General features: G+C 42.5%; 1 protein-coding gene across 3 annotated transcripts; it reads right to left on the bottom strand.

Moving 5' to 3' along the window:
* Positions 1-5,021: 5,021 nt before the first annotated feature.
* On the bottom strand, positions 5,022-24,878 carry CRTAP (cartilage associated protein). Of its 3 annotated transcripts, none has more exons than XM_083706006.1 (9): positions 24,222-24,878; positions 22,396-22,545; positions 20,273-20,444; positions 17,727-17,855; positions 17,066-17,211; positions 15,617-15,700; positions 9,243-9,868; positions 5,809-9,114; positions 5,022-5,410 (listed from the first exon to the last, which is right to left on the bottom strand). In XM_083706006.1, the coding sequence occupies exons 1-7, from the start codon at positions 24,729-24,731 to the stop codon at positions 9,812-9,814; spliced, it is 1,248 nt and encodes a 415-aa protein (XP_083562132.1). In that variant the 5' UTR covers positions 24,732-24,878; the 3' UTR covers positions 5,022-5,410; positions 5,809-9,114; positions 9,243-9,811. The 3 variants fall into 3 exon arrangements, with proteins under 3 accessions (XP_083562132.1, XP_083562131.1, XP_083562133.1); XM_083706005.1 differs by having other exon boundaries at positions 5,840-9,114; XM_083706007.1 differs by having other exon boundaries at positions 5,809-9,053; positions 9,270-9,868.
* Between the last annotated feature and the right edge of the window lie 1,085 nt (positions 24,879-25,963).

Genomic DNA, 25,963 nt, shown 5'->3' with positions numbered 1-25,963 from the left:
GCAAATTGTACAGTATTCTTGGGCAAAATTCTTTGTATTACTCACAAAAAGGCCAGAGATGCATTAACAGGAAGCTTACGAAGAAAATGTAAGTAAATGAGCAAGAAAGGGAAATGGTCATGTTTATATGCATATGCTGTGTTATTTCAACAAAACCAAAACAAAATGTTTGTGGAAATACCAATCTTTCCTTCAAATCTGTTGTTCAAAAAGAAATGAAGGAGCATTATTATGATTAGATGGATTAGCTGGTTCCATTTATAATATTTTTGCATCTGTTTATATCTTGTACCCAGAATGTTGTTTGTTTATCTGTGTAATTACTTATTAGAAAGGGACGCGGGTGGCGCTGTGGGTAAAACCTCAGCGCCTAGGACTTGCCGACTGCATGATCGGTGGTTCGAATCCCCGCGACGGGGTGAGCTCCCGTCGTTCAGTCCCTGCTCCCGCCCACCTAGCAGTTTGAAAGCACCCTTAAGTGCAAGTAGATAAATAGGTACCGCTTTATAGCGGGAAGGTAAACGGTGTTTCCATGTGCTGCTCTGGTGCCGGTTCGCCAGAGCAGCTTCGTCACGCTGGCCACGTGACCCGGAAGTGTCTGCGGACAGCGCTGGCTCCCGGCCTCTTAAGCTAGATGAGCGTGCAACCCTAGAGTCTGTCAAGACTGGCCCGCATGGGCAGGGGTACCTTTACCTTTTAACAAAAAGTTAGCCATGTAAAAAATGACTTAAAATAATTTTAGTAAGATGACTGCATTCAGCCCATCAGCTACCTTGACATTTAACAGATTTTACCAAGCTGAGGTAAGGGGTAAGAGAAGGAATACATATCTCTGAGATTAGGAAAAACCAGAAGGAAATGAGGAGTTACTTACAGCAGTGGTTTTCAAATTGTATTCCATGGAATCTTTGATTTCTTGGAAGCTTCAGCGATTCAATGGCATAGTTCATATGAATGTTAAGCTACAAGTTGTGCCACAGACAATCAAACTATCATTGATGGCTTTCTTTTCCCAAACTTGTTTTGTTTTCCAGCTGCTCTTGCCTTGTACTTTTATGGTCTAGCAGGTATCTGAGGTGGGGTGGCCAAACAAACCAAGGTTAAGGAAAGGTGCTGGATTTGTACCCTACGCCAAACCATAATTACAAGAAACCAAGGTCCATAAACCAACAACAAATTATGCCTTTTGACTGTGGTTTGTTGGTCATAAACAAACCATTGCTAAGATACTGGGCAGGGCGAGGGTGGTTAAACAAACCATGGTTTAATAAACTACAGCTTAGCATTATGGGTTAACTAGGTCAATTATAGTGGATAAATTGACCTAAAAGAACATGTTATAATGTACCCTGGGCATGGAAGTCTAATTCACACAGACATGCATGTTGCTTTGCATTTGTATACTTATTACATAATAAGCAGCTGAATGTATGAACCGACTTCACTGAAAAGCCTAAGAAAAGTCAGATCACATCCAGCAACCCCCTGTACACCTCTACTTGGAAACTGTTCCCTGTGCATTGTTTAAAAGCATACTGAAGATTTCCACAGAATGCTCACAAAAAGGAGATGTCGAAGTGAAAATTGTGCCATTTCTCAAGTTTTCAAAAACACATGTACTTGATACTCTCACAAATTCCACGCCACAAGCACAACAGCAATTTAAAATGCTATTTGTCGAAATTGTAAAATGTTTCCTGACATCTGGATCGCCATCCGTTTTTCTTACTGTTAATTGGTTGATTTGTACTAATCATGCTCATTTTGCAGGGCCAGAGGTGATTGTCACTGCATGTTCCATAATATTATTCTCACTTTTTAAGTTTTGACGATGACTGCTATGCTGCATCAGTATTTCAGTGGTCTGCTCTTCCAAATTTTCTGGTATGCAATCTTCCACCATTTGTGGTTTTCTTGAGCACTTACTAATAGTGGTATATGATTAAATTTATTACATTGTGGAATGTCATGACCAGTATGTGTGCTTCTTCCATGGGAAGCCACAAAGAAAGAAACTGGCTAAGTTTAAAAGGCAAATTAAATACTGTGTTCAAACATGCATATTTTTAAAATATAAACTGTAATTTCATTGCTCTGTAAAAAAGAAGTAGTGCTAAATATACTGTATTAACCATTTGATGTGTTGGTGTACCTAAAAGCTGCATCAAACTGAATGTGGGGAGTATAGTTGTGGGGCAAGGGAAGTAAATTAAGGCTTAAACATAATCATATACGCATCCTAATCTAACAAATAGATTTATGCTTAAATGTCAGAAAAAACACATTTAGTTTCTGTACACTTGAACTGACTCCAGAACAGAGAAGTGAAAGGTATTAAAACATCTCTAGGTTGGGGTAAGGTAATTAAAATTAAAAAAAAACCCACCTCCTTACTTAAAAGCTGCTTATTTATTTTAATACTTTGACTGAAGGCACTGAAGACAGTTGATACAGAATGCCGGTTTGCTGGGATGTGAGCTGTGATTTACAAAACTCCTTAGATGATTTCTTGACTTGGCTTTTCTTTAGCATGTAGCTTAAAATTCCCCACACTAGGTCATTCAGCCCTCAAGCCACCAGAAAAATGAAGTTGCTGTTTAAAGGATGGCAGGAAACCAAGAGTTCAGACAGTTGCTATGAAGGATTAGTTGTGGGTTTTTCTCGCTGCCCTGCTACAAATGGCATCACAGCTCTATGTTCAAACATTATTAAATGAGAATGTTTTCTCTGGCACAATCTGCTTCTCCCTACAGTTTATGCATTGAGATATATATATAGAGAGAGGCGAGAGAGAGAGCGCGCAACTTTACTTATAGCATACATTAAAACTTAAAATACATTTCCATCATACATTGCACTTCAGCTGTTTCGTCTCTTATTTTTATTCCTTTAAGTAGTAACGTACACAAAATGGTGGGGATGAATCCCTGAAGCATGAGGGGCATGTCAAAATTTTCAACTTCCAAAAATGAGGGGTGCTAAAAAGTTGTAACATGACTTGGGAACTCAGATTATATTTCAGTTAAATTAATATAATTTAGTCTGCTTGGTAAGTAAAACGTTTGCAAAATTCTGCAGAAATAATTTAAAATCATTGCCAAATACTTGTGGTTATATTACATTATATATTAGTATTTATATATTGTTATGATTTAGCATTACCCGGCAGTTTCAGAAGGTAAAATTTAAATTCTTTGTTTTTCTGAAAGTGGTTTATGCACTACTTCATCAAATGTAGACTGGCCAAGCTAAATGTTGTCCAATCACAAAATTAAGAGCAGATTTGAATTCCTCACCCCGTCGCGTGGATTCGAACCGCTGACCTTCCAATCAGCAAGCTCAAGAGGCTCAGTGGTTTAGACCACAGCACCACCCGCATCCCTACACCCAAAAACATATTTTAAGAGCCCTCACTGAAGGAATCTGCAAAAATTAAGTTTCACCCCCTAAAATGACACAGCCTATCAGCATCCCCAATCTCTGATGGAGCCAAGTTTATAATATGAAGGAATTCACCGTCCGCTACAACACCACGAACAGACACTGCTGTAAGAATGCAGGATTTGGGTGGCAATGGGTTCAAGTTTCCAGCATCATGTTTTTAAGTTTCTTCGGCAACCACTGTGACACCCAGGACTCAACTGTACAGCTGCAAATAAAACACTTTAAGTGTGTTTTAAGTGCAATATACAATGTGACAATAGATGGCGATGGTGAGTCTTATGCAAAATTCAATGTATTTTTTTAAAAAAGACGCTTTAAAAGAAAAGAAGCATTTTCAGAAGATTTTATATGTGTGTAGATTCCACCCCAGTCTGCTTTACATCTTGTACTATCATCTTAATCTTGATTGAAAGGCTAGTCTAGCTGTATGCACAGAAGCAGGGTGGATAAAAATCAATGATTTTTTTAAAATCAGATTTTAAAAATATAACGCTTTTGGAGAAAAAATCTTTCTAAAAATAGTTTTCTATTTAAGTTACATGAAAGTCCAAAGGCTATTCATCAGGAAATAAGGATTTAAGTTTTTCATGTGTGCTAAAACTCTGTCTATGGTTTTGTTTTGTTTTTTAAATCGTTTAACTACATCAGTTAACAAACATGGATACATATGTTATAATGTTATTGTTTTAGTTAAATAACTTGTTTAAATTGTTATTAAGGAAATGATTATTTTTTCTCCTTCCAATAAAGTACAGCAGAAAAGTTGTCCAAATATAGTTCACTTATTAAACCTCACAATAATTTCATAATTATCTGTCAATGTATTTCTAATAGTATAACCAAATCAGTAATTTTTGATAGAACTGTAAAAGTTATTCTGAAAATTTATTATTCCAAACATGAAACCTTTATCTGGTTGTAAATGCTAAGATTATACCAGCAAGAATGAGTCTTTCTGTAAAAAAATGAATGATTTAAATCAAGTCTTACTGACTAGTGATTTAAATCGTAATTTAAATTGATTTGATTTAAATCAAAACCACCCTGATGCAAATTCGTCTTGTGCATGTGGTTCCTCTTAGAACTGACAACTGGGAGAGGCCTTGTTCAGTTGGTAGTCTTTCCAAGCTCTGTGCTCTGAAATCCTTTAAATTAAGAGATTCCAGGGGTTGAACCCGTAACTTTCTGTATGCAGATCCTATGCTAACACCCTACTGTAGGTGCAGCCTGTCTAAAAGAGGGACTTGCCTGCAGTCCTGGCTTCTTGGTTTGTGTTCTGTTAGATGGTCATTTTTCAGCAGCTCACGGCCTCCATACACGCTGCCCAGGCTTGCATCTCAGAGAGGTGGCTTCAGTGCTTCTAATGCAGCAAAACAATGCAGGAGGAGCAGTTACAAGTTACCCGTTTCTGCAGCCACAGCTGGCGCTGTGATTCTCCCGCGGTTTGACTTCACACCCAGAGATGCTCTCCACCGTCTCTCAAGACAGACGGATGCCAACGACAGTCACCCAGAATACAAAATGATCAGATAAAACACACCTAGTCACTCATACATTGTAGAAAAAGGGCTGATAAATAATTCTTTAAGGCACTTTATTGTTTCAGGAAGCGGCACTTAGGTTGCCCGAATCAAAATCGGGCACAAAATACAGCACCAATCTCACAATGAACAGGGACCAAAACTAAAATGAAATGAAACAACATTCCTACTTTAAACAACTCAGTCTCTAGATAGCAGATGAAATGAAAGAGCAGGATGAGAGAAAGCCGGTTAATAATAAGAAAAAAATAATAGGCATAGTACCGTATCTTCTGAAAAGCCACACACCGAATATTTTGAAAGGTAAACCGAAATTAAGAAGAGTGTAAAAATATTTAGGAATCTCAGTGACTTTTCCGCTAGAGATCAAAGAGTCACAAGATCTTAAACACCCCTCATTACTAAATTCATTTACAGTGGTACCTCTGGTTAAGTACTTAATTCATTCCGGAGGTCTGTTCTTAACCTGAAAATGTTCTTAACCTGAAGCATCACTTTAGCTAATGGGGCCTCCCACTGCCGCCATGCCGCTGGAGCACGATTTCTGTTCTTATCCTGAAGCAAAGTTCTTAACCTGAAGCGCTATTTCTGGGTTAGTGGAGTCTGTAACCTGAAGCAGAAGAGTTTGGATTTGATATCCCGTTTTATCACTCCCTTTAAGGAGTCTCAAAGCGGCTAACATTCTCCTTTCCCTTCCTCCCCCACAACAAACACTCTGTGAGGTGAGTGGGGCTGAGAGACTTCAGAGAAGTGTGACTGGCCCAAAGTCACCCAGCAGCTGCATGTGGAGGAGCGGAGACGCGAACCCGGTTCCCCAGATTACAAGTCTATCGCTCTTAACCACTACACCACACTGCAAGCTAGCAGTTAGCAAACCAGTTTCCTCCCTGCAAATCTTTCATCTTTAACTGGCATATAATGAGCAGATATTCAACAGGTGAAGCTTACCCCCCATCATTGTATTTACACATCAGGAATTTTTTTGGTTGAATTCTGCAGTAACCTCGGCCAGAATAACCGTTGGAAACTCTAGCGGATTAAGCAAGATGAATGTGTCTTTGAACAGTAACTAGAAATGATGTTTTACTGGAATGGGAGCTGAGCCCTTAATGCTACAGTGCCACACAGAGAAATGAGAATTACTTCTGCCTAGCTTAACATGTCTGATAGCTTGCATTCAAGGCTACTGTCAATATTAGTTCTACTTACAGCAGACCCACTGAAATCAATAGGTGTAAATGAATCTGTTAATTTCAATGGGTTCAGTGTGTATTACTTAGTTGCATTTCACCCTCAATCTGCAGCTCTAGGCGCACTCATCTTGTGGAGTAGTATTTCAGAACAGGTGCCAAGAGCACTGATATTTCATCAGCCAGTAAAAACATTCATTCAGGCCTTCCTGGGCCTTTGGTATTGCTTTATTGCTCCTTAGATATGGCAGGCATTTTATACTCTAAATGCCTACGGAAATTTGTTTTAGTGGATTGTCTTATGTTATTATGCCTTACATCACCTTGGTAACCTCTGTTTGGAATGATTTATTTTAACAAATAATTAAGAAACAGACTCTACCAAAAGCACAGTTGCCCAGGAATAATAATAATAATAATAATAATAATAATAATAATAATAATAATTTCACCAGCTGCAATTAATTGTTGTACTCTAATGCAACTTGTTTGCTGGGTTTTTGGTTTCTTTTTCTTTTCCATTTCCTCTTTAGCACATAAATTTGGGATAAAAAGGTAAAGGGACCCCTGACCATTAGGTCCAGTCGTGACCGACTCTGGGGTTGCGGCGCTCATCTCACTTTATTGGCCGAGGGAGGCGGCGTACAGCTTCCGGGTCATGTGACCAGCATGACTAAGCCACTTCTGGCGAACCAGAGCAGCACACGGAAATGCTGTTTACCTTCCCGCCGGAGTGGTACCTATTTATCTACTTGCACTTTGACGTGCTTTTGAACTGCTAGGTTGGCAGAAGGGACTCACCCTGTCGCGGGGATTCGAACCGCCAACCTTCTGATCGGCAAGTCCTAGGCTCTGTGGTTTAACCCACAGCGCCACCCGTGTCCCTAAATTTGGGATAGCCAGACGCAATAGAGAACAGTTCTTATACCATTTATCTCAAGATTAGGAGAGGAAATCTATGCAGGTGATATTTGCATGATAAGCTACACCTTTTAATTATTATTATTATTAAATTTGTTAGTCCTTTTATCTTGCCCAAGGACTTACAGCCAATCCACCAATGAACTCCCCCCCCCCCACATAGCGACATTAAAACCAAGGGGGTGGGGTGGGGGAAGAAATAGCATTAGAAACCTCCCATTTGCTTCCAAAAGGCCACAGATAGTTGAAGGCCAAAGGCCTGGTTATAAAGGAAAAGTCTTGCCTGGCAGCTAAATGATGGTGCCAGGTGAGCCACCCTGGGGAAAGCATTCCACATATACTTGCTGAAATTCCTCTTCTACACAAATATTAAAGGTGCAGAATCCCAGTCCTCCTTTGTTTCTGACCACCCTACAAGCATTTCAAATATCAAAGCACAAAAAACAAAATGTTGCCTAGGTATGAGAGGTTCTGATGAAAGTGTTAATAGCTAAGCAGCTACCGTGGTACCTCTGGTGACGAACTTAATTCGTTACAGAGGTCCGTTCTTAACCTGTAACCATTCTTAACCCTTTAGCTAATGGGGCCTCCCGCTGCCACTGCTGCACGATTTCTGTTCTCATCCTGAGGTAAAGTTCTTAACCCGAGGTACTATTTCTGGGTTAGCGGAGTTTGTAACCCGAAGTGTTGGTAACCCGAGGTACCACTGTATAATGGTTGTTCAACTGGCACTAGAAAAATGAGGGGACATGGGCCTAGATATATATACAAAAAAGCTCTGTACCCAGGCTTCCACTAGGAGGCACTGTTAGGTTTGCCAACCAGCCAGAAAAGAAGACTGGCCTGTTGCTGTGCCTTTTATAGCAGTTTGATCTGCAGAAATCAGTAGGTGATGTTTTCAGAGTTTGGAGATAAACATTATCACCTAAAAACGCCTCTACATCAAGCTGGAGTTAAAGGCAGAGAAATAGGGGCTAGGTTTTTTTTTAAGTTAGCAACCCTGGGTGAATTTCCTACGTAGTTGAAGAAATAAAGTAAATCCACACACAATATTACAATAAATAAATGTTTGCACCAAAATGATTACGAGCATAGGTCTGTAAAATGTTCCACACTGAAGCATCAATAGGGAGGGGACTTAGATAAATGGCATTGTTTCTGTAGGGAAACCTGCTAGGATAATTACTCCTAAACCCGTTATTTGCTCTGGTGTACCCGAGTACTGAATTTGGTCTCATAGATGTAACTGATTTTCATTCCTTATTCAACAAGAATCACCATTCAAATAAATGGACAGGTATAATTAAGGCGAACCAGTCGTGCAAGTGAACACTTGTTTGCAGGACTAGAAACTAACGGAAGTTGCTCCTGCCACAATAGAGTCCAAACAACTTTTACCCATGAGGACAGATGTGTTTCTGTGCATTTGGTCCATGAAAGACAGCTTGGTTCTAACTATGTTAATCTCCAGCAGCTAAGAAGGGCCAGCGTGGGATTTGTTTGCTAGTTCCCAAGCGGGGAGGAGAATGAGTTTTGGTGCAGTATACATCGTGTGAGGGGTGTGAGAGAGAGATGTATACATATGGCAAGTACGTCTACGCATTCTGTCATTCTAGTCACACTCACTGCTCAGGATAAATAAGGTTAGCCACTCCTGGTTTAAACACAGTACGGTCACAATCTTGTTTTCTCCAGGGATCTTGCTGTGTTGATTTAACTACTTCAAAGTATGTGCTTTCAGCTGAAGGGCGATTTGAGACTTCATAAACCATGGTTAATCTCAATCTCTAGCCATGGTGCTCTCATGGTTTATCACAAACCATGGTTTATGAAGCTGGGAGTGTGTATCAGGTGATGTTCTTCTCCCTCCCTAGCTCCCCCCCTCCTTTTGTTGCATGCTGACTTTAGAACAAAGACCTGAATTGTATTAAACCAGGATTCCATATTAAAGTGGTACCTCAGTTTATGAACTTAATCGGTTCCGGAGGTCCGCTCTTAAACCGAAACTGTTCTTAAACCTTAATGAGGCCTCCTGCTGCTGGTGCCCTTCCACCGTTCGGATTCCGTTCTTAGACCAAGGTAAAGTTCTCAAACCAAGACACTATTTCCGGTTTTGCAGAGTTTATAAACCAAATTGTTCTTAAACCAGACTGTTCTTAAACCAAGGTACCACTGTATGTTCTAATTCAGGCTGAATCAACAAACCAGGATAATAAGCCACCGTGTGATGGAAGCAGTGGAGGGATGATTGAGGAGTGCCTAGTTTATGGAAAGCCATGGTTTGACTGAGGTTATGAAGTGGCCCACTGTGTCAATTTGTCAGAATAAAAAAATAAAAATGCTACGTGTAAAACAACATAGCATCCTTTCAATGCTACTCCTTTCTCGTATTATTCGATTATATTCTATTAAAATAACGTTTGTGCTTCATCCAAGCTGCGATGAATTTGCTGAGCTAAATGAACAGAAGGGATCTTTGTGATAGCTCAAAAATAGCAACAATATTTTTTTAAAAAAATCATGTTAAAGATGAAGGGGATGCAGGTGCACAACATGAAGGAAAACTCAAAGGAGGATGCAAGTGGCAGAAGAGCAAGCTTAGGAAATATCTGAGGTATTTTTAAACTCCTGAGTAAAGGTGACACATGGAGATATGAAGGAACAAGGGTGAGCATTCACTTCTTAAATCTCATTTGCCTTTTCAGTTGTTAAGAGTCACTGTGTTCCGCCATCCACGTCCAAGAGTTCATCAAGGTATTCTACTACTTCACCCTAGAAGAGATTACAACAGAGGACAGGTTAATTCTGTGCCATGCAAACCTATAGAGATAATTCCTTTTTTTACAAGTATCAGGTAGAGTTGAAAATGTAGCCAGCTAAGCCTAGTTCAACAGGATAGAAGTTTCTCATAATGAATAGCTCACTTGCTTCTGATGATGGACCTGAGTGGATAATATTTTCCCAAACTTTAGGAATGAATGAATAAATAAAATTAATAAAATAACTTTCAAGACGGTTACAGATAGGTAGCCGTGTTGGTCTGCCATAGTCAAAACAAAAAAAATTCCTTCCAGTAGCACCTTAAAGACCAACTAAGTCAGTTCTTGGTATGAGCTTTCGTGTGCATGCACACTTCTTCAGATTTCGTGTGCATGCACACTTCTTCAGTGTGTATCTGAAGAAGTGTGCATGCACACGAAAGCTCATACCAAGAACTGACTTAGTTGGTCTTTAAGGTGCTACTGGAAGGATTTTTTTTTTGTTTTTTCAAGACGGTGTGACTGACAGCTGGTCTTTGCGATGGATATGCCCTTTTACAATAGCCTACTGCTGAAAACAGAATTGCAGCTAATTCCTGAAAGCCGCAGACACAAAACACAGGATTATCCCGGCTTCCCATTGGAATCACTGGAATGCCAAGAGAGAGCAAAAAGGGCGATATTTGCATCTGTATTATAGACAGATACATAGATATAAGTTTTCACATTTTGCTTTATTTTATACCTGCAATTGCTTTTAATTGCATATCTGGAACTGTTTAACACTTTTTTTTGTTTTATGGTTGTAGCTTTTTGTTGTTGTTTTATAATTGAATATGCTATAGTTGTAACCCACCCTGGTAAAGGGCAGCTAACAGTCTAATAAATAAAATGTTCATTCATTCATTCAATTTATAGGCCACTTCATATAAAAAGATCACTAAGCAGTTTATAAAGTAAAAACCATACAATCACATGGCTGAATGAAACACATATGATCCATATCACAATAAGACGGATGGAATGACATGCTGCTTTCACCACAAGCTTGTTGGCCCTTCGGTAAAAGTGCAAAGTGGTTTCAACAGCTTCTGGAACGACAACTGTTTGCTTTGCGTTCAGCTAACTTGAAACTGTTGGGTTGAAATAAACGACAGACGAATGGCAAGTGTCATATGGGAGGCATCTCTCGAGCATGTCTCAGGGAGTCCCTTTTATTGAATATTACAGCATTGCCACATATGTGCTTGTTGCTGATTGGTTAACACAAACACAATGCAAAGGTTGCATATAGGCATTAATCATCAATAGATTAAAGGGTGGGAAAGGGAACACAGAATTGGACAGGCGTGAAAACCTCCTTATTAAACTATTACTAGTGATTGATATAGCAAGACTTAAACTATTACTAGTGATTGATATAGCATTCCTCCGTTGATATGGTCAACCATGCGTTAAGAACAGGTCAGGGTACAATGTTTTCACGAACTCAATGTGAACTGAACATTCTAGGGTGAGGAAGGAATGCTTCAGCTTAGAACGGTTTGCCAGAGTCATGCACAGAAGCAAAACTTCCCATCAGAAACCTTTTAAGAAGTTAGGTCAATAAATATTCTCATCGCCAAATATTATTTACCAAAACTAAGCCATTTGCCGTAACAGAAGCGGCCTTCCAAACGCTGCAGGCACGCATAAATATTTGTGGAAGGAGAGATTATTGTGAAAATAATGAAGCTTTTTTCAAACTAGTGAAAATAAGCACTCACGTTTTTATTCGGCAACTTTGATTTGTTTTTCCTCCCAGCACGGAAGCATGTGCAAAGGTAAAAACCATCGCTTCTTTTTTTGCACGACTTTAGGAATTCTACAGGAATTTCTCATAAGATGCTCTTGCAATTCTGTACCTGTAATGCAGTTTTTCCTGGTGCGACTGATCAGGGGAACCAGTGTTCCAGTCGAAGCAATAACCGGGTCGCTACATTCTTAGCAATGTAAGCACTAATGTAAAAAATCAGAGCAGAACAACCCATTGACCCTGGGATATCGCTTGTTGTGAGCTGGACAAATCAGGATGATACAGATAGGGGGGTTTGCTGAGGACCTGAAATGTGGGGCAGCTTGATAGTGAGGATTCTGAGTGGGGGGACCTCTCTTGCCTCACCTGTATCTGCAACGAGAGCCACAAGCCCTGCCTCCCACTACCTAGCTCTGCCACCTAACCTGGCGTCATCAGACATTGGGAATACAGTGGTGCCCCGCAAGACGAATGCCTCGCAAGACGGAAAACCTGCTAGACGAAAGGGTTTTCCGTTTTGGAGGTGCTTCGTAAAACAAATTTCCTATGGGCTTGCTTCGCAAGACGAAAATGTCTTGCGAGTTCCTGCAGGGTTTTTTCCCTCCCCCCCCCTTTTCCCAAGCTGCTAAGCCGCTTATCAGCTGATCCGCTAAGCCGCTAATCAGCTGATCCGCTAAGCCGCTAATCAGCTGATCCGCTAAGCCCACTAATAGCGCTAATCCGCTAATGGGCTTGCTTCGCAAGACAAAAAAACTGTAAGACGAAGAGACTCGCGGAACGGATTCTTTTCGTCTTGCGAGGCACCACTGTAGCTCTGCCTCTCTGGCCCTGCCAGCTTCTCTGACCCTTGTCAGCTAAACCCAGGAAGTACCAAAGGAGAACAGAAGGTTCTGCCTGCTAGGCGTAGTAAGAGACTGCAGAAAGTTGAAGCTACCCCTTTACTATATATAGAATAACAAGGGTGTGTGTCAGTCGGATCCATGTCTAAAGCACTGGGAGTTTGATCATCTGCCTTTGCTGTAGTTGTACTTGGAATGATTTGCATATCTTTCATAGCAATCTAAACATTAAAGCCTTTCGAAAGAATCCTCCTTTGAGTCTGTTCTCCAGCAAATGCAAGCACTGCTGGAAAACCCTGTTTTTCCTCTTTTCCCTGTACCGTTACCTGTGTCATTTCCTCATATTTTCTTGACTGCAGCAGCTATTAATATATGGAAGCAGGGAAACACATTATGTGACAATGTAAAAACATAGGCAATTCTGCCAAAACTTTACGGAGAGGAGGTCCTGAATTCAAGGGCAGGCCTGTGTGAAGCGTAAGGTCTAGTCCTGCCTTCAGAAATTAAGTTTTCCAGCAGAAATACTGTATTTAGTTGGGATCTGTTGCTTTGTAAAACAGTTTCTCTGCTCCATATATTTTCATAGATATACAGGGTGAGTACTTTAAAAGAGGCCCTGTGGATACAGAGTACAGTGGTACCTCAGGTTAAGTACTTAATTTGTTTCAGAGGTCCGTTCTTAACCTGAAACTGTTCTTAACCAGAGGCACCACTTTAGCTAATGGGGCCTCCTACTGCCGCCGCGCCGCCGGAGCACGGTTTCTGTTCTCATCCTGAAGCAAAGTTCTTAACCCGAGGTACTATTTCTGTGTTAGCAGAGTCTGTAACCTGAAGCATATGTAACCTGAGGTACCACTGTACACATATTCCATGGGGCCTCTTTTAAAAGACTCACCCTGTAAATTCTGGACCACAGATAGTATCTAGATGAAAATGCTACTTTTGATTCACTGATATGGTAGTAGAATCAATCCCACTCCCTCATTAAAGGATGAGAATTTGCCATCGTTTTCCCATTAGCACTTTCATGATGACGCAACACCACCCCTCTCTTGGGAATGCAGAATGGAAACCGAGTAAGTAATTTGCAACGAGCCAGCAAATACTTCACAAGTATCGACTGCAGAAAAACAGCAAAGCCAAATTTGCTTGGTGCCGATTGGCCAGCCATTTATATCAATCACAAAGTCATTTCACCCCACTCAGAGTAGCCGCAATGCTACACTGTGCAGGTAGCAGTGCAGGAACACAAAGGGAAGAACACACACTACAAACCAAAAGCACACTGGTCAGTTAACCTTCGGCATGGGGTGGTGGACAGCATTGGTTCTGGACACTCTAAGTGTGCCATTACAGGAACAGAAAGTATCCTGGAGCAAAAAATACTAGGCCTGTTCCCAATGTAGATGGCTGATGGGGGGACAACGACGACACAGTAGCCCAGGATGATGTGCAGGTCCTTATTCACAGAGAGTGGATGCACATCACTGATGTGTGTGGTGATGGTGAAGAGAGTGTCTGCTGATAGTAATTCTCTTGCTGGTGGTAGTTGGTGAATGGCCCTGAATTGACAAATTCTGGAAGCAGAAATGGGCCAGCCATCTAGGCCCCCCCCAGCACCACCGCATCTTCTACCTGGGCAGCAGGGCTTCAACTGCAGTAGCAGCTATGCCACTCCAGGCCGGCCCTGGGGTGGGTTAGAATTGTTCCAACACAACCAGGTGAGTGGTATTTATGAGCCTAGATCATGGGTAGGCAAACTGAGGCCCGGGGGCCAGATCTGGCCCAATTGCCTTTTAAATCCGGCCTGCGGATAATCCGGGAATCAGCATGTTTTCACATGAGTAGAATGTATCCTTTTATTTAAAATGCATCTCTGGGTTATTTATGGGGCATAGGAGTATATTCATTATTATTTTTTCAAAATATAGTCCGGCCCCCCACAAGATTTGAGGGACAGTGGAAAAGTTTGCTGTCTCCTGGCCTAGACTATGCCTCAGTTCCTCTTCTCACAGGCATTGCTACCAAGCTGGTGAAAAACCCCACACTCCATTGTCAACCTGAGTGCATGTGGAAATTGCTTTTCTTACACCAAACCTGAAACTCTGATTGCTTCCACCTACTCCCCAAAATGCCAAAAATACAATGCAAATCAGGACGAATGCGCAATTTTAGCTAAATGACAACTGCGCTAGCTTTTTAGTGAAGCGAGTGCTACTGAAACAAAGATCAAAGTCTGTGTCTCACAGGGATCCCTTATAGGAATGCTGAGAACCAGTTAGGGTAGGGCCCCCTGGCATGCCATGAGATGCTGCAAACATGGCCCTATAGACCGAAACTGTCCTTGCTGATTCATCTCATCGGCAGAGCCACTGAGGAGGCTAATGGAGAGGGAGAATTAGATGACAGGGAGTCTGGTTCCATTGCCACGGCAACAGAGACATTTCCTCCTCTGCTAGGATGTCTGGATAACTCAGGTGGGGAGGGGAGTCTGCCAAGCTTATAATCAGTTGTTCATAAGCCAGCCAGGCACAGGGGAATTTTTCCTTATTTGGAGATATGACAAAAGCGTCACACGCTTAGTTTCTGCATGTCAGGCTGCTTTTGTCAGGTCTCAGGTCGCAAGGTGGTTAGATTGGTTTCAACTAGGGCCAGGGCCTTTTCAGTACTGGCCCCCACTTGGTGGAACACTCTGTCACAAGAGACAAGGGCCCTGCGGGACTTGACATCTTTCCACAGGGACTGTAAGACAGAGCTGTTCCGCCTGGCCTTTTGTTTGGACTCAGTCTGACCCTTATGTTTCCCTCCTCTTATGGTCTTGATCTATGGGCTACTTTTAAAATGAGACTGCATTTTAATTTGCATTTTAAACTGTATTTTAAATTGGTTTGTCCCCCCCCCCCCCCCATTATGTTTTTACTGTAATTTTACTGGTGTTAGCCGCCCTGAGCCCGGCTCTGGCCGGGGAGGGTGGGGTATAAATAAAAATTGTTGTTGTTGTTATTTGAAAGCAAAACAAACTAAAAAAAAAAAGACAACCCTACTATCACATTACAACTGGCCTGAAATATCCTTAAGCCGCCATTAACTTTTACTTCAGAAAATGGTATTGCGCTACTCGACTTACTTCATCATCATCCATCACGTGCTCTTTAGCAAATTCATACATTTCCCTCTGAAGTGTTGTTATGTTGTAATACCGAACAGCTTCCTAGAAAAAGAAGGGCGAAATTCCATGTCACACTAACAGCAGAACAGTGCCTAAAAGCTCCTTTTTAGCACAGCCTCATGCATTGCATGGAAGAAAAGTTTCTTGCAGAGTCATAGAACCGTAAGAGTTGGAAAGGACCACGAGGGTCATCTAGTCCAACCCCCTGCAATGCAGGAATCTTTTTGCCCAACGTGGGACTTGAACCCACGACTCTGGGAATAAGAATTTCATGCTCTACCAACTGAGCTATCTTTTCCCAGCACATATAGTACCCTCGATGACTATCCCAGAGAAGGCTCTACAATTTTGGGGCTAGCCTGGTTTCCCCTCTCCCCGAAGAAGCCTTTACACTGGACACTCAGGCTGCGAACGTGATCCGTGCGGGAGGCATGTTCGCAACCCGCAGCGCTGCATTAGCACACGTGTGGGTCGCGATTTAGTGCTTCTGCACATGTGTGAGCGCCGAAACCCAGAGGTAACCCGTTCCGGTACAGTGGTACCTCGGGTTAAGAGCTTAATTTGTTCCGGAGGTCCGTTCTTAACCTGAAACTGTTCTTAACCTGAGGTACCACTTTAGCTAATAGGGCCTCCCACTGCTGCCGCGCCACCGCTGCGTGATTTCTGTTCTCATCCTGAAGCAAAGTTCTTAACCCAAGGTACTATTTCTGGGTTAGCGGCAGTGGCGTAGCGTGGGGGGTGCAGGGGGGGCCGGCCGCACCGGGCGCAACATCTGGGGGTTAGGGTTAAGGGGCGCAAATCCACGGGTTAGGGGGCGCAAATTACTTGCCTTGCCCCGGGTGCTGACAACCCACGCTATGCCACTGGTTAGCGGAGTCTGTAACCGGAAGCGTCTGTAACCTGAAGTGTTTGTAACCCGAGGTACCACTGTACTTCTGGGTTCGAACCCGAAAACGCGTAACCAGAAGTGTCTGTAACCTGAGGTATGACTGTACCTCTTGTCAGCAAGGCAGCGTTTTGCTGGCCTTTTCTACAGGAAAAGCCAGCAGGGAGCTTGGTGGCTTGGATACTCCAAGGCACTTCAATTTCAAGCACTCAAGGAAGCTCCTCGCCAGCCCTTCTCTAAGAAAGCTGGCAGGGAGCATGTTGGGCACCCTTGCCTCTTGAGCAGCTACAGAAGCGATTTGATCAACCATGAAGCTGGAAGGCATTCTCACGCAACTATTGAGACAGACCCCACCCACCCGGGTACAGCTTCAAAGTCGGAAGGAAGGTTGGTTGCTCCTCATAAAGGCAATGGCACAGCTCCCACGGCAAGCGTAAAGACTTAACATGTTGAAGCATATCTATCGAAAAGGCTGCAAGGCTGAATGCACCGACTGCGACCGGTTCAACAATTCAACTTACAGGTCTAGGCTGGAAGTCTTCATCTGTCAGTCCCCATTTGTCTTTATGGTACTGATAATAGACTAGATTCTGTTTCATCACTCCGTCCGTCTGGTCAAAGAGCAGGTAGCTAACAACGCAGGAGGCGGCATTTCTCAGATCGTTCACTGAATGAAGATTAAACAAAAGAGTCAGCTTCTCAGGAGACAGCTTCTTAGGAAACAGCTGTTGCTTCTTGCAATCTGAGCATGCAATATTTCTTAATTAATAAAATCTATACGCTTGGCGAGCCTCAAAATCAGAATGCAAGGATTTGTCTTCCTTTCCCTTCTTTCTTGAGTATGCAGATAGAGATAGTGGTAAACTATTTTCTCAGAAAGCGTTAATTCCCATTCTTTGTGTATTATGTGTGCCAGAAATGGGGGAAAAGAGCCTTTCTGCTTCCAGTTTTGCAAATCTAAAAATAATTAGCAAAGCCAGGACTTGGGGAGGACTTTCAAGGTCCTGTGCAGATGCTGGACACCTATTTTAATTATATTATAATGATGCTAAGAAGCAGCTTTGCTAGCAGTTTTTCTTTTCCAGTGAAGAGAAACCTTTTAAATAAGTGAAATGGGCATATATGTTTTTTAAAAGATAGAACCAAGCCCAATTTCAGGAGAGCGCAAAACCTCTTACTTACGTTTATAATAGGCAAACTGCAAGTAGTGATACATAGTTGCTACAAATTTCTCCACAACATAGCCTCCTACGACTGGCGTGAGATCAATTTCGCACTTCAGTTTGCACTCCAGAACTTCAATGTAGTGATCTGAAGAAGAATGCACACACGTTCTGAGCATTACACAGTTGTTTCTTTAATTCAGTTTAGCAGCTGGCAGTGCTGCTGTAGAAATCTGTGCGCTGCATTTCAAAAGTGTTCTGCTACTTTAGCTTCAAGATCAATGCGTACGTTTTTCAGCATGCAGGAAGAAACCCCTAACAAAGAACTATTTTATAATAAAATGTTGCATACTGTTCCCAGTAAAAAATTCATTTGATTGTAGTGCCACCTACAGTAATTGCTAATTTATTGCTAAATCCTGATATTAACATCTTGGCGTTCCATGGCTTTGTTTACTAATTAGGGTGGGAGGATAAAATAGGCTATCATTCTGTTTAGCCACAGAGAGTATTCTAACAAGCAGCTAGGTAAAGGTAAAGAGACCCCTGACCATTAGGTCCAGTTGTGGCCAACTCTGGGGTTGCAGCGCTCATCTCGCTTTATTGGCCAAGGGAACCGGCATACAGCTTCCGGGTCATGTGGCCAGCATGACTAAGCCGCTACTGGCGTACCAGAGCAGCGCACGGAAATGCTGTTTACCTTCCCGCTGGAGTGGTACCTATTTATCTACTTGCACTTTGACGTGCTTTCGAACTGCTAGGTTGGCAGGAGCTGGGACCAAGCAACGGGAGCTCACCCCATAGCGGGAATTCGAGCCCCAACCTTCTGATCGGCAAGTCCTAGGCTCTGTGGTTTAACCCACAGCGCCACTTGCATCCCTAAAAAGCTGCTACATGTTATCTAAAGTGTCAATGCAGGGTTACTGCTTCTGTTTTTTAAAATAGGAAAGTCATCTCCAGGCAAAGTAGGCAGGGGCTGCTTAAGCCTTTCTCAGTCCACTGATTGACCATCTGTATGAACCCTCATATGGGTTCTTCACAAAGGTTAGGCTATGTATTGAACTGTAAGGGAAAAGCCATGGGGGTAGAAAATCTTGTGGGAAGGATTAAATCCATCATCACTTTCTCTTCCAATCTTCCATCCTCTTTGCAGCTGCCTTTCTTTAAAAACAAACAAAACTTATCTGCATTTGCACATACCACAACGGGGCTGGGAAATTTTGAGCTCCACAGTCTAGATCAGCCTCAGGTGCCAAATCTGACAGGTGGATGTATCCCTCTTCCATTTAAACACGGGACTGAGAAGGCAGGAAGTGGCAGGGTGGAGCAATATTTAAAGGATGGGGTAGATGGCTTTAAAGAGCACCTCATAGCTTTAAGATAGTACCCACGCTCCCAAGGGGAATCTGGAGACTGTCTTAGAGTGCTTTGCAAAATCACCTTTTGAAGCAGCTTCCCTACCCCTCCTTTAAGCTATCTGGCAGACAGCAGTGAGGGTGGGAGTCTCCCCCATCACTCTGATGTTTAAAGTAGAATGGGTGGCTGCTTCAAATAGCACTTTTGCTGCACTTCTCCTTTAAGTGGGCAAGTGGCAATAGAAATGTGGCAGTCCCCCCCGCCTCCCCCCACTAAAAGGAGAAGGCAAATGGCTTTAACTTTGTTCATCTACTGTTGAACAGAGGGATTAAATTTTTCTGCCTAGGCTGCATGATCCTGTTCCCAAAAGGATGTCAACCTGGGATGTCAGCTTGTGGGTGGGTGGGGTGGTTTGGGGAAAATGGCCTCAGGGGCCAAATCAGACCCTGGATGGGCAAAAATTGCCCCATGGGCCAGAGGTGCACCCCCAGACTAAATAGTTAGCTCTAGGGGCTGTGTAACAAGGCTTTCTTGCTTTAATGTCATTGTGTTTCTCAGTTTGATGTAGATAATTATATACTACAATGCATAATTTCAATTATTATTGGTCAGAAAACAATGAAAGGTTTGCTACTAACTTCAGTCAAGCACTGATTTCCCAGATTAATTTCCTGGGTGAAAAAACTTCCTAAATTCAGATTTACAGACATTAAACCACTTGCTGTGTGGTCATCTGCTAGTCTTGCATGACATCACAAAATTTGTTTATCTACAGAATCGTCAGGATGAAGCAAATCAGACACAGAGCAACAAGATATGGATGTGTTAGGGGAATACCTATCAAAGAAAACAAAACATGACGATGCATTGAATATTTATTATGATGTATTATGCAGAAAGGTGATTTAATAGAACTCTGAAACACACATTCTATCCATTTTCCCATAGTTTATTATTTCCCATAGTTACCCATCTATATGATCATCTGGAAAACGAGCATGTAGATTTGACACCACCTGCTATGTTATGAATTCTCTCTCGCTCCCTCCTTCCACAGCCATCTCCTACTGTTTAAACACACACCTCTGACAGCTAGCATTATCAGAAAGGACATCCACAAACAGCACATGTCAAGTAAAATTATTTTAGGAGACCGAGGTATCCTTCAAGAACCCCATCCCAAATGCTGGCACGCAGCTCAACACCTACCTGCTATGGACAGATAGAACTCTTTAAAATCTGTGATCTCCCGGGAGCCTTCACAGGCAGCTATGCAATCATCATAGGCTTTGTAGAAATCAGAAATTGCCAGCTCCATGTCTGTGATGGAAGTCCTCCAATTTTCTCCATTGTAGGCCTTTACTGCCCTGATAAAGAGATTCTGAGGAGACCGGGGGGGGGGGGGGACTGTAAGGAAGTAGCATAGGTTTGATTTGACTTGATTCAAGGCTGCATTGCTGTGTCAAAATGGACAGCAGTCCTGGATGGTTAAGTCCAGTTGAAGGCAACTATAGGGTTGTGGTGCTCATTTCGCTTTCAGGCTGAGGGAGCCAGCGTTTGTCCACAGACAACTTTCCGGGTCATGTGGCCAGCATGACTAAACTGCTTCTGGCGCAACGGGACACTGTGGCGAGTGCCAGAGCGCACGGAAACGCCATTTACCTTCCCACCACAGCGGTATCTATTTTATCTACTTGCACTGGCGTGCTTTTGAACTGCTAGGTTGGCAGGAGCTGGGACAGAGCAACGGGAGCTCACCCCGTCTTGCCGATTTGAACTGTCAACCTTCCAATCAGCAAGCCCAAGAGGCTCTGTGGTTTAGACCACAGCGCCACCTCTTCCTAGTTTCATTGCCACCACCCAGTCAGAGTCCATTTTTAGCTGCATCCTCGAAGATATATTCTCCATTTCACTGTGACCCAGTTCACACATAATGCTAAGCCAACCATGGATTAGCGTGAACAAGCAAAGCTGCAGGTTCCCAGAGAGAAGACTGGGGCTGTTGCGCTCCTCTTCTGGTGCTGAAACACTCTGTGGGGCTAAGCTATGGTTTGGCTTGATGTTATATCTGAACCCAGACTCATGGTTTGCCTCACTCCAGACAAACCGCGAGCTGTAGGCACAGTTTCTTCTTGGTTTCCATTCACGCTTTGTCTGGGGGAAACAAACCATGAGTTTGGGTTTGGAGCAATGCTAAGCCAAACCATGGTTTAGCCCTGAATGGCATGTCAGCAGCAGGACCAGGGTACAGAGCACACCGGCTGTGTGCGGTGGTGCAGAGCAAAGGGAGGAAAGACTTTCTCCTACTCTCCTACATATTCCCCTCTTCTCTGTGAATGGCAGCAGGATCTTAGAACTGGCATGAGTTGTGAAGGGATGAGGCAATATGGGCAAGCTGTGTGGGGATGGGGATTGGCAATGGGGTGGCAGAATTGGATAGGCAAGATGTGGGGTTTGAAGGAGCTGTAAGGGGATTGGGGGGTGAGGCGTAGAGGATTGTTGAGCAAAGCAAGTAGGGGTGACAGCCCCTCATCTATATAATAACCCAAACCCTCATTTTCTTCAATCTCCCTATTCACTCTGCCACAACTTTTTTCAGCTGTCACTTTCCAACAGACTCTCTTGCAACTCCTCCCAAGATTTTAAAAGCACTTTTGATACTTCAGTTCAAAACTATTACTTTTGCCAAACAGGTACATGATTCTAAGTTATTTTCCCATGAATACAATACTCCCACAAATAAAACATTAAATATTGGAGCTTCCAATATTTGCTCATATGTCTGCTCATATGTAGTCATGCACAATAAATGCAAAGAGTTCCATGTGCAAATATAGTATCTAAAGCCTTTGTGAGATATAGTATCTAAATATAGTATCTAAAGTCTTTGTGAGATAGCTCAAAAAGTGGCACATTTGTAAACAGGCTGTCTATACTTTATTAAGGAGGGGTGCAATCCAATCTGAAAGTCGTACTGTTCGGTGGGATAGGAGCAATGCCTACGTCCTCTTGTATTAGCACAACACTGCAACGGCGGATAAGAAGTGATGTTCTACTAAAAAATTGGGCAGATAAAGGAATATTGTGCAGAAGGAACAGAGGAATGGCTAATATGATTGGGATCCTATAAACAAAGACAGAATCTAGCCCGCTCCTTACATTGGTACAGTGCTGAGCACTGAATTCTTTCAGATTTAAGCATAGTTAAGACAGCTCAAAGAGGCACAGCAAGTAGAACGGAAATCTACAGGCAAAGTAAAATTAGGAGAACAAACAGACCTTAACTTCTGGGCTGCTGTTTTTTACAGAGCTCTTCAGGATGGGGAACATACCTCATATGATTTCATTTCCAAATCTTTAATATGGTCCTCAGCATCAGGCATGCTTTTGTAGTATGCCATATTCCTTTTCATCATCTCATCCTCCGGATGTTTCAGGAGAAATGTGTGTGCTGCTGCAATGGCTTTTGGGAAGTTGTTTGCCTAGCCAAAAAGGATCAAGAAAGAGAGACTTTTGAAACCATCACTTACATTTTATAAACTTTTCTCCTACAGCTTTGATTTCATAGCGTTGTTCTCAAGAAGACCGATGTCACCAGCCTAGGTGCCAACTCCTAAGGGTTGACGGTCCTTTAGTTTTCAATAAATTAAAAACGGAAAGCATAATGCTGGTGGTCAACAAGAGGTTTAAAGACTCTCTCAAGGCAATTTTTTAAAAAAATGTAGTATAAAAACCGACAACTGAGAAACACTGGCTTGCGAGCACTCCAATTGGAGAGCAGCCTTTACCAAAGGTGTCCTGGACTTTGAAGACACTCAAACTCAGGATGAAAAGGAGAAACATGTTAAAAGGAAGGCATGCTTGGGTGATCAACTTCTGCCCAGAAACCTGTGGAAGGACATGTGGATCCAGAATTGGCCTCCACAGTCACTTACGGACCCACTGATAAAACCTTGTTTATGGAAGACAATCTTACATGGCTACGAATAATCGCCAAAGAGAAGAAGTAATTGAAAACTAATAAAAATTATTATTGACATATCTATGATGTCTTGATGATGCTTCTGAAAACGTACTATGGGAAACTTCGGGAAGTTTTAAAATATTGGTGTGACCATTGTTCAGGGTTTCATCTTTGTGGCAGTGGGAAGTCTTGTGGCAACAATAATGATCAGGCCTACTGACCACTGTTTTGCTTCTATCTCCTGACTGAAGTCTCTCCCTTGTGACCCCCTGACCTGAACCTATGGGATCCAATTGAGGGGGGGGTGTCAAAAATCAAACTTTTAAAAAAATTTAAATCTGATTTTTTAAAATTTAAATCGGATTTTTAAATTAAAATACTTTTGGAGGAAAAACCTTTCTAAATATAGTTTTCTATTTAAGTTACATTATAGTCCAAAAGCTATTCATCAGGAAAGAAGGATTTGTTTTATGTTTTTCATGTGTGCTAAAACTCAGTCTAAGGTTGTTGGTTTTTTAAAAAAACCGTTTAACCACATGAGTTAACAAACATGGATGCATACGCTATAATGTTATTGCTTTAGTTAAATAAATCATTTAAATTGTTATTAAGGAAATGATTATTTTTCTCCTTCTGCTAAAGTGCAGCAGAAAAGTTGCCCAAATATAAACTGTTAACTTATGAAATCTCACCATAATTTCATAATTACCTGTCTATGTAACTAGTACAGTGGGACCTCGGGTTAAGTACTTAATTTGTTCTGGAGGTCCGTACTTAACCTGAAACTGTTCTTAACCTGAAGCACCACTTTAGCTAATGGGGCCTCCTGCTGCCGCCGCTACATTATTTCTGTTCTCATCCTGAAGCAAAGTTCTTAACCTGAGGTACTATTTCTGGGTTAACGGAGTCTGTAACCTGAAGCGTATGTAACCTGAGGTACCACTTTATAACCAAATCAGTAATTTTTGATGTGACTGTAAAAACGACTCTGAAAATTTATCATTCCAAAAATGAAAACTTTCCTCTGGTTGTTGCAAATATTAAGATTATACCAGCAGGAATGCGACTTTCTGTTAAATCCAAGTCTTGCCGATTTAAAATCGTGATTTAAAATCGTGATTTAAATCGGTTTGATTTCCATCGAATCCACCCTGCTTCCCACCGCCCGGGCCCCTTGCTCCGAGGAGGCGCTACCTTGAAGTAGGCGAACTGCAGGAACTTGTAGGGCTCCCGCTGCTGGAACTCGGCCAGCACCTCCCGGCTGGGCTGCGACTGGCGGAAGGCCGGCAGGCCCTGCTTGCAGCGCTTGAGGCACTGCGCGCGGCGCAGCAGGTCGCCGAAGAAGCGCAGCTCCGCGAAGCCCTCGAAGCGCCCGGGCTCGCCGCCGCCGGCCTCATAGTCCCGGGCTCGGGCCGAGCTGCAGTTGACGTGGCAGAAGGCCTCGCTGTCCCTCAGCAAGCGGTGCAGCCTCAGGCTGACCTCGAGGTAGCTGACGCTCTCGGGCCACTTCTCGGCGCCGTACTGGTCCAGGCCGTAGCGGTAGGCGGACTCCAAGGGCATCAGCTCGTCGCGGGGGAAGCTGCGGAAGCTGTAGCGCTCGAATTGCGCCCGGCAGCCCGGGGCGCGCAAGCAAAGCAGCAGCAGCAGCGCCGGCGCCGCCAGAAGCAGAAGCGGCGGCCGCCGCGCCCAAACGAGGCGCCACATCTCCCTCCTTGAAGGCGCCCGACACCACGTCGCAAAAAGAAGGGGGGAAATTGGCGAAGAGGAGGAGGAGGAGATGGCGACGCTTCTCTCTCACCAATTCGGAAGGACCAGGCGGGGAGAGAGAGGTCTCCTCCTCCTGCTGCCCGGCTGAGGGGCGGCGACGAGGGGCGCAGGGAAGCCGCTTCCTCAGGGAAGGGCAATATATATATTTATTTATTCGGTTTTTCAGATTCAAGTTTCACAATCACATATCCAACCAACATACAGCATTAAAAGCAAGATTCCAAAGAATCTCCTGGACTTCACTCCTCCCCTTCGTGGGTCTCATTGCGCATCATTTCCTCCTGCGTCTTTTATAACGCTCCGAATCTTTTACATCTCCGTTATATCCAAAATTCACCATTAAACGACAAGGGTTATTCCAATCCTATTAATGGTTTTTGCTGTTTATGATTGTGTTTAAGGTAAATGATAAATTCTCCCCCATTCCTTATTATAGCTGTCAACATTTTCCTTTTTTTAAGGGAAATTCCCTTATTCCAAATTGGATTCCTTGCAAGAAAAGGGAAAAGTTGACAGCTATGTTCCTTATTAAATTTTTGGTCTTCCTGATTTCTGATTCTTCCAGGTCATTTTTGCCATTTTGGCATAATCTATCAACTTAATCTGCCCTTCTTCTCCGGTTGGGACTTTTATCTTCTTTCCATCTCTGGGAAGTGCTGTTAAAGCGCAGCCACTTCGGCTGAACCGACGTTCCCAACTCACTCGACATTTTGACTGCGGACATTAATAATGCTTAGGTTTCTTTCTTTCTTTTTTTTAATGAATATTTATTAGCATTTTCAAAAACCACACAAAAACAAAAATAGACAAAAAATAACAAAAATCCAAAACTTAAAAACAATTAAAAACATAAAATTTCAATTACTTATTTTCTTTTAACTTGTTTCTCAGACCTCCTCACACCTCCCCTTCTTGTATTCCAATTTAAATTATCAGCTCAGCAAGTCCTTAACTTATTTCTCCACTTTAACTTAATAATTTATTCTAACATGTTATTATTTTACTTTTCTTCTTTCTTCCATTTCTTCAATTTATTTTGCAAACCTTATTTTCATTTAATTTAGTCTATTTTAAAAACCAGTTTTGACTTATCCAAACTTCAACTTATACCTCATTATTCATTCTTAAATATTTTTCCTAAAGTCGACCAAAATTTCCCTTCCACGACT

This window comes from Podarcis gaigeae (assembly GCF_964106915.1).
Source record: "Podarcis gaigeae genome assembly, chromosome: 12".
NCBI classification, from domain to species: domain Eukaryota; kingdom Metazoa; phylum Chordata; class Lepidosauria; order Squamata; family Lacertidae; genus Podarcis; species Podarcis gaigeae.
Note: the sequence above shows the minus strand (reverse complement) of the source record. Positions and strands in the feature narration are given on the sequence as shown.

What these genes read in the sequence shown, in the direction of transcription:
- CRTAP (XM_083706006.1), bottom strand. Translation starts at nt 24,731, where the DNA reads ATGTGGCGCCTCGTTTGGGCGCGGCGGCCGCCGCTTCTGCTTCTGGCG. An exon ending in TGGAAATGAAATCATATGAG is followed by an intron (nt 20,445 to 22,395) that starts GTATGTTCCCCA and finishes CGGTCTCCTCAG; the next exon opens with AATCTCTTTATCAGGGCAGT. An exon ending in AAGACTTCCAGCCTAGACCT is followed by an intron (nt 15,701 to 17,065) that starts GTAAGTTGAATT and finishes TTCTTTTTCTAG; the next exon opens with GAAGCTGTTCGGTATTACAA.